Here is a 9,179-nt window from a genome sequence, read left to right on the forward strand (position 1 = left end):
TTAAGATGCGTTATATTTTCATTGACAACACATTTGTAACGTTTGTATGACGTGTTTTTCAACAAACAATAGGCATTCTTGTGGGAACTAGATGTACTCCTCTTCTTGTCGACTTGTCCCTTTATTCATATGAGGCAGACTTTATACATGAGCTTTTTAGGAAGCATGAAATGACGCTAGCATTATCCTTGTACTTCTCATTTACAACTAATTCAAATATTCTGCCTTATATCTTGACTTACATTTCGAAATTGACAATGATGGTCCGATGAGAACAATACTTTATGACAAAAAAGGATGATTTTAGCTTAAATTCTAACTTTTCGAACTCTAGGCAGCAACAATCCAGTGGCGCCTGTATATGAGGTAATTTTCCAGTTGATACGATATACCAGAGTTTGTTATCACGATATACTTAATAAATGGCTGCTGTTATACAAGGAAGCTATTGCACAAAAGCTTCCAAGTGGCAAAGTTGAAATCATCGCTTAGAACGGACATGGAATATCTATCCTCAGATATATTCAAATGGTTGTACCCATAATCCCGTCCGTATTCCCTCGATTGTGACATCACCAAATGCGTACTTTCAATGCGTTACACGACGGGTGCCACCAGTGGAGCAGGTTCAGCTTATTTTTCCGAAGCATCTGAAATAACCCAGTTTAGGTTGGGTTCATTTTGTTCATTCTTTTTTATGTAGTGTTTGTTGAATCTGTTTATCTTTTACGTCGTCTTTCGTTTTTATTATTGCCATGGCGTTGTCATTTTCTACCGACTTATTTTTCAAATATTTTGTAATTATGTAAGCGTAAAATTATGTTTTACAAATGTGTCTCATAAATCAATGTTTTATGTCCGGGTAATGATTACTTATAAAATGTATTTGTATAATTATAATATATGTTTGCATCTGCAATTAATCAATGCGTGAGATTATAATAAATTCAATTCATTGGTTGTTATTTTGTACGTGTAGACTAATTATTGTAAATGCACATATCCTTTTTCTATCGCCTTGAATTGATTTTGAAATTTACCAGACATGTACTGAAATATCTATAGGTGGTATCAGTTGTCTCTATAGTCAGTCCAGAGAGTCTAAATAAACAGAAATAGTCGTAATTATAGACGGTCCGAGTTATATCTTTTGTTTGAAGTCTGAATTGTCTTGTACCCAATCAACTATATTACCCATTGTAAGACTCTGTACACTTGGGGACAAAGGAAAACAAATTCAGTATATGACTTTTGACTCAATTTTACTTTCAGACATATTGAAGTTAACCTAATCCCCTGAGGTAAATGTGGAGATGAATTTATGGTAAACAACGGTAATTCCTTTTTAAAAAAATGAGTGATTTTAAACATGTCAAAGATGCTGAGACAACGACAACATCTACTGAAATGAATACGTATTTAGATGTAGTACGAACGAACATAGGAACCAAACACAAGGTGAAAAATCAACAAGACGATGATGACAAATTCGGACTATTTAATGTTCGGGCGTTTTTATTCCTCATCTTGTGGTATATATTCAGTGCCTTCACATTGTTTTTAAACAAGTATATTTTAACGTCACTGAAAGGAGACCCAGCAGTACTAGGTATGTTTAAAATAGTTACCTCCCTTGACTTTTACATTGTTCCTAATTAAACATATTTTAACAACAACAATACGGAAAGGTGGTCCAGCAATACTAAACATGTACATTATAATAAAGCATGGAACAGAATGTATTTAAGAAGTTTTACATTTGAAAAGGAAATAACTCTTCAAAATCAATGATTCTTTTGTGTCAGCCATTTGAAATATAGTTCTAAAGTTTTATATGGCACATTGTTTCAACATTATTCTTATTGCTGCTTTCTTTTAACAGTAAACTATATTATATAAGTGGTCCTCAAGTAACTTATATATTGAAATAAGTAAAACATGTTAAGAGTAAAGAAGTTAGCAGTATCCTTTAGCTTCACTTTCCGTTATATAGATGATGTTCTCTCACTAAATAATTCAAAATTTGGTGACTATGTTGAACGCATCTATCCCAATGAGAGTCGGTTGAAAACAAAACTTTACGACAAAAGAGATGATTTTAGCTTCCCAATTGTGAAATTTCCATTTCTATGTAGCAAAATTCCAACAGCGCCTGCATATGGAGTATATATCTCCCAGTTGATACGATATTCTAGGGCTTGTACTTCCTATCATGATTTCCTTGATAGAGGCACCTTCACCCTAACCTGAGACAGTAGTGTATCATTACAACATAAAAAGACACAGTATAAAATATCGATTGAAATGGCTTAACTCCATCAAACAGACATTTAAACAGAAACAAGTAAACATAAACTGAAAGAATAAGTTTGATCTATGACACAATATAAATACAATAGTAAAACGTAGGTGCCTATATAACATAGGTAGTTATAAAAACGATGTAGGAAGAATGTCAATAAGACAACTCTTGCCTGAGACTAAATGGCGTTAAATAAAACAACAGGTAAATTTAAATATTATAATTTTGTTGTTAGGAGTACGGAAGTAGACATTTTTTCATAAAATTAATAAATTTGTTGTTCAGAGTACGAGTACAGAAGTGAAAATTTATTGTCATACTAAATACTTATATATATATTTTTAATTTTAAAATGGAACTCTATTTGTAATCTCTCTTTTGGCAAGATTCTGTTGAAGAAAATTCTGAATGAAGCTTCAGTGATATTTAAAAGATGGTTATTTTGTATAATGTATAATAAATTATTGGAATTTTAAGTCATATAATGATTGAAAGTTCAGTATCAATTTCTCCCGACCAGAAAATAACAACTATTCATTGGATCAAATGTCCCGTGAAATCATCTCGCCCCTTTGTTAACGGTGCTATAATGAATGGTGGGGTAACCTAAAGTTTTGAATCTTTAATTGATTAAGTGGTAAATGATTTGATTGTTTTAGGTGCCATGCAAATGATGATGACAACATTATTTGGATTTATACAAATGAATCTTCCATCCGGGTTTTATAAACCTGTCATACGGGAAGGGAAACCACCTAAATTCTGGAAAAATATGATATTACTTGGATGTATGAGGTAATTAATATTGAGTCATTTTAGAGTAAAACAAACAAAAAGAGCGATTAAAATTAATGAGTAGGAAGAACAGACAACTCCATGGCAAAAAATTAATTAGACAATGATTCACAAAGCACATACATAAAACTACAGTTTGAGCCAAATAAACCACTTTCTGTGTACTAACGTGCTCTAGTAGAGTTAACAGAGGTTCTTATTCCCTAGTTGGAAATTTGCTCGTGACAACTACATATTAGACGATTACATACATAAAATTGATTGAATTCTGCAGAAATATTACTTATTGCATCATAATTTTTAGATTTTTAATTTGACCTTTAGGACAGATAGAGACGTCTGACCTATTGGCTTGCCTATTTATTTCATATTGTTAGTAGTTTATTTCCAGTATTGCATTCTGTCCTGTCAGACAACAGAATGAAATTACAAAAATAAACTGAATATATCAATAAGAAAATAATATTCTGAAATGATTTAATTTTAATGCTTTAAACTAGCAACAATTAAAATCATAAAAAAGCAGCCAATTTATATTAAGTTGACTTTGTTGATAATTATATATCTTACAGTTTGAAATTTTATACCTTGGAGCTTAATTTAAAACAAATATTATTTACTGGAATTTTTCAAGAAGTAAGCTGGTTGCTTATTCGAACAATTTCAACATTCATATTTAATGAGACTTTAGTATTAAACATATGCAAATAAAAATATATTCATTCCAATGTTTTCTGTTTACTGCTGTTTACTAAGGAAAAGAAAATGAGACTGTCAACTGATCCAATTATTTTTGCAGGTCATATCCGTGAATTAAAGACCTAAACTATTTAATTTGGTTTCTTTTCTCTTAATTGTCGAAATGCGCATCTGGTGCAGTAAAATTAGTACCGTTAACGTTATTAACAATAAAAAGCATTTTAATATACAGAAGGATACTCAACTATCCAACAAATACTAGAACCAAGTGTGTAAACAACAACAGGCCACCATGTAGGGCCTTCCAAATGAGCAAAACCAAAAACGTACCATAAAGGTAGCTTTAAAAGCCCACGAGTGTGTAAAATATCAAACAATTCAAAACAGTAAAAATGCATGACCTGTTGAGAGCGAAAACCATTATACATATAGTAAAACAACCAAAATGGATTCATACTTCAAGCTCCTGGCTTATGACTGGAACATAACGGATATTAAGGGATTAAACATGTTTTAAGCATTCAACCATTCCCTAATCTGTGCAACAGCCTAACATTGGAAGATCCATTGAAAATCAGTTAAAAAAGGCTTGACTCAGAAGGTTAGCTCTTCTAATTTGCTTTTTATTTAAATTTCAGATTTTCCACAGTAGTCCTAGGGTTAGTAGCGTTAAAGCATGTAGCAGTATCACTTACAGAGACAGTGAAAAGTTCAGCGCCATTATTTACGTGTTTTATTTCCTATGCTTTGATTGGAGAGTACACAGGGATGTATACATTTATGTCTCTGATTCCAATAATGAGTGGATTGGCCCTGTGTTCTGCATATGAACTTAGTTTTAATATTAAAGGCTTTATTGCAGCCTTAGCTACAAATGTAGCTGATTGGTATGTATACATTTATGCAGTCTTGAAATTTAAACTTATGAATTCACTCATCCAAACACTAAGAATTAGTTTGGATATAATTCCTTGGAAAAAATAGTCAAAAAGTATACTAATGCGACATATTTTATTCTTAAACTGGACCTAAAGACAACTGCTAAATTGGATATCTGAATATGTTTATACCCACGCGTACTTATTATTTAACTATCAAATAAAAATATTGAAATTACATGCATAAAGAAGTTTGTTGGTAAGTTATGAGGGAAAACAAGATACCAATAGCATATACAAAAGCATAAGTCGACAAAAAACAGATAATACTATAGCCAATAAAGACGACCAAAGTCAACCAACAGTCTACAAAACACTATACTGAAAACTAAAGACTGGGCAACATGAATCCAAGCAAGCCTCGGTTTGGGGGGAGGGGGTAGTCTTAGGTGCTCTGGAAAGGTACTGTACTAGTAGCACCAAATGGATTGTTCATGGCAAGTACAAATTTGAAGATAAGTTGCATTTGTTGATATTACAATTGAGTAAAAGAAACTCAACCAATTTCGTAAGAGTAAAAATTGAAAACAAGTTAAATAATGTCATGCGTCCAAAGCGCCTTTCTTTAAATGATCCGGGTTTTTTTTTACTGTTAAACCTCGATAAGTCGAACTTGAAGGGACTCGACATAACTATTCAGCTTATTCGAGGTTCAATTCATCCGAGGTTGTGTTATCCCATATCAATATTGTATTGAAAACTTGGTATGTTAAGGTGGAAGACATATTTAATATTCCAATCCGTCTGCATTGCTAGAATATGTAGAATTAAAAACAAAATCTATTTTATTAAAAAAAAGACCTATCTGATTTTTACAAAGATATTTAAAAATATAAACGTTTTTGTTTATTATACCCCATACTGTTTAACAAAATACTTGATGTACACAATTCCAGTTCAATTAAATAACAATATAACTTAATAATTACAGATCTGACGTCAGAAAATGCAGTTTGACGACGTTTTGTGAAATTATTTGGATAACATAATAGATAAATGCAGCGTACGACGCGACGTTCATTCTAAAAACTTCTCAGTCAAAGTTTTAGTTGTTTGTTTTCCACCAAATTGCAAATTTTAGCGAGCTATAAAACAAGGTTTAATCCACCATTTTCTACATGTCAATGCCTGTACCAAGTCAGGAATATGACAGTTGTTTTCCATTCGTTTGATGTGTTTGAGCTTTTGAATTTGCCATTTGATAAGGGACTTTCCGTTTTGTATTTTCCTTGGAGTTCGGTATTTTTGTTATTTTACTTTTGTCTTGTACTTCAAACTTCAACCGGATGGGAAATCTCACCACACTGCTGTTTATTTTTTCAGAAGTTACATGCACGTTTGCTTTACTTGCATTTTTGGAAGGCTTTATAAAACTATTTACATCGGAAAAAATGTGTATATGTGCAATTTGAAAACATATGTTTCCACTTGTTGTTTTAGAACCATTCTGTTGATTTTAAGTTTAATAAATATATTTTGTACTCAATCATATTTATTTTTTGCATAATACTTTCTCTCGCTAGATGTTTGAACAAAATTTACAAGTACTTATATCTTATTTTCTTTCAGTTTACAGAATGTTTATTCCAAAAAATTAATTAGTGGTGAAAAATATAGATATACGTAAGTAGAATTGATTTCCCTTTAACATCAGAAAACAATATTAAGGACACAAATTGTCATTTTTCAATATATCTCACAAAACATGTTTAACCCCGCCTCATTATTGCGCCTGTCCCAAGTCAAGAAACTCTGGCTTTTGTTAGTCTTGTATGTTTTTTTTTATTTTGGCTCATTTATATGTTCCGGAGTTTAGCGTGACGTCCATTTTCTTTGAACTAGTATACATTTTTGTTTAGGGGCCAACTGAAGCCCGCCTCCGGTGCGGGATTTTCTCGCTGTGTTGAAGACCCATTGGTGGCCTATGGCTGTTTTCTGTTCTTTGGACGGTTTGTTGTCTATTTGACACATTCCCCGTTTCCATTCTCAATTTAATGTCTAATTATAACTCAAATATGGTTTAATAGATGGATTTTAATACTGTTGTTATCCATGAATTATATCTACCTTTGAATTTTGATGACAAACAATAACTGAGAGAATCGCATTAACTCCAACGAGACCGGGTGCGTCAACACGATAAAGCGTCTCCTGCTATACAGGTATCATCCACCATTAATAAAACCAGTTGTTAACCTTATTAAACTATGTTTTTAAAAAAAAATTTAAGTTAAAAGCGGATTGAGATCTCAATGACATGATTAAATTAACTCAAAATGCAAACATTATATCAGATAAAGCAACTATTCGAAAAATAGAGGCAGGTCTTTAGTCAATAATTATCTTCCATTATTGAAAAGTTTATAAAGGTGAAATAATTAACATATACATGAACATGAAAGCAAGACAATACAATTAATCCTTAGTACCACAGGACTTGAGAACCAATTGAAGCATTCAACCAACGAAAAACGACGAAAAGAAAAATTCTACAGAACACTTCATCTAAAACTAAGATGGAGCTACATGAACCCACAAAAAAACAGGAGTGAAATCAGGTGCTTTGGAAGGGTAATCAGTTCCTGATCCACATGTGGCACCCGTCTTAAATAAGATGATCATTTAAAAAAAAATTTACAGACTATCAAAACTGCAATTTTACACAAGTACTATATCATCAATAACAGTTACAGCTTGTTTCATCGTATACAAATATTTCTCTATTACAGGCCTGTTGAATTACAATTTTACACTAGTATATCATCAATTGCTGTACAAATTCCAGCTTGTTACTTCATGATAGATATGGATTCTGCTAGTAAGACATTCGATACTTTTATGTTCTCAGCATACGTAATTGATGGAATATGTTTTCACTTCCAAAGTCTATCAGCTTATGTTTTAATGAGCTACATATCACCTGTAACTCACAGGTAGGTGTAAACTTATTTATATCTATTTGCTTTAAAAATGTTATTTCTAGGTTCTAGTTGAATTGGTTTAGTATGCTTTAAAACGTTATCTGATGGATTAAACACCCATAAATGGTATTTAAAATTCAAACCTGTCTTACAAAATCGCCAATTTAAGTAAATTTTTAGATGAGAACTTGAAAAGTAAAAGATTGGTTTTTTTTGTTTTTGTTTTGTGTATATGTAATTGAAATGTATAGTATCCTTGTTGTTACATCAGTCCATTCATCGTAGACGTGTAGACAGATATGTCTATTGATATAATGTTTCTTCTGAGTAACCACTTGTGGATAGCTGAGGCAGCAAAAAATTGAATAAATTTTTACAGGTTTCTGACAGCTGATAGTACATATATATCAGCCATAGTCCATTTGGTCTATTTTTACTCATATTTACTGTCAGATTTCAAGCATGTCAAGGAAAAGATATCATGCATTTTAATTGCTACAGTTTGTATCAGGGGGTTTATTAAAGCAGAGCTGATGAGTCGCACTCCTATAAATATATTTAGCTAAGGGCTAATCTGCTTTCTACATTATTGGTGTTTGGCAATTAAACTCTGCAAATGGATTATTTATTCAGAAAGTGTTTTTGTGTTTTATTTTCTCAGACATTTCTGTCAAGCTCTTGTAAAATAGGTAAATAAAAAGGCATATATTATTTTCTGTTTCAGCGTTGCCAACACAGTTAAGCGAGCCTTGCTTATTTGGATATCAATATTAGTATTTGGTAACCCGGTTACATTTCTAAGTGGACTGGGGACTTTTATTGTTACAATTGGTGTTTTGCTATATACCAAGGCTAAAGAAGTGGACCACAATAGAAGAGAACTAATACAGAATTATCCAAGAGTCGGAGAAACTAAAGATGTTTGATAGTAAAATAGAAAAACACTTGATACATTTCGTGCGTCTGTAGCTCTTTGGGTTTGCCTACATCATGAGCGCCCAAATTGAAAACTTTGCTTACTCATGTTTATGAATAAATATATGTGATTGGCAAATCATGTATTGGAGGGGGGATTATATTGTTCGTTGGATCTGAAATTATTTATTCTCAATTTTGCTATAACCAAAGCAACCTCAAAGATTAGTTCCTTTCTCGGTTTAGTCAAACACAAAATCCGCGAAAACCGTACCCTTTAAAATTACTTTCTATACATTTTGTATAATAACATAGGATGGATGATGTTTTACGCTAGGTAGAACAGCCTTCCAGCAAACAACGATATATTGACAATTGTATGTTAAAAAGAGGAGAATTTTGGGATGGCATTGATTTCTGCCATCCAAAAAAAACGCTTCGGAAGCATTCAATTTATTTTGTGTTAATTTCATATTCGTTAACTGAAAATACTTAATAAGTCAAGAATAAGTGTAAAATTTTAGAATACTATCAATTGTTGAAAATGTAGAATTTACATTCTTACTCGACTGCTAATATAAGAAAAAACCAATTTAGTTATTGATTATA

At 31.9% G+C, this 9,179-nt stretch overlaps 1 protein-coding gene across 1 annotated transcript; it reads left to right on the forward strand.

Annotated features, from left to right (window-relative positions):
* Positions 1-1,275: 1,275 nt before the first annotated feature.
* On the forward strand, positions 1,276-8,959 carry LOC127719448 (solute carrier family 35 member E2A-like). Its single transcript, XM_052225553.1, has 6 exons — positions 1,276-1,609; positions 2,962-3,097; positions 4,435-4,683; positions 6,304-6,357; positions 7,464-7,667; positions 8,380-8,959. The coding sequence occupies exons 1-6, from the start codon at positions 1,354-1,356 to the stop codon at positions 8,579-8,581; spliced, it is 1,101 nt and encodes a 366-aa protein (XP_052081513.1). The 5' UTR covers positions 1,276-1,353; the 3' UTR covers positions 8,582-8,959.
* The last annotated feature ends 220 nt before the right edge of the window (positions 8,960-9,179 follow it).

The sequence above is a fragment of the Mytilus californianus genome, unplaced genomic scaffold, assembly GCF_021869535.1.
Source record: "Mytilus californianus isolate M0D057914Y unplaced genomic scaffold, xbMytCali1.0.p SCAF_11, whole genome shotgun sequence".
NCBI lineage: Eukaryota > Metazoa > Mollusca > Bivalvia > Mytilida > Mytilidae > Mytilus > Mytilus californianus.

Bases quoted from the DNA above. Each gene is read 5' to 3' on its own strand.
- LOC127719448 (XM_052225553.1), top strand. From the start codon at position 1,354: ATGAGTGATTTTAAACATGTCAAAGATGCTGAGACAACGACAACATCT. The intron at 1,610-2,961 runs GTATGTTTAAAA...TGATTGTTTTAG, and splicing joins AGGAGACCCAGCAGTACTAG to GTGCCATGCAAATGATGATG. The intron at 3,098-4,434 runs GTAATTAATATT...TTTAAATTTCAG, and splicing joins ATATTACTTGGATGTATGAG to ATTTTCCACAGTAGTCCTAG.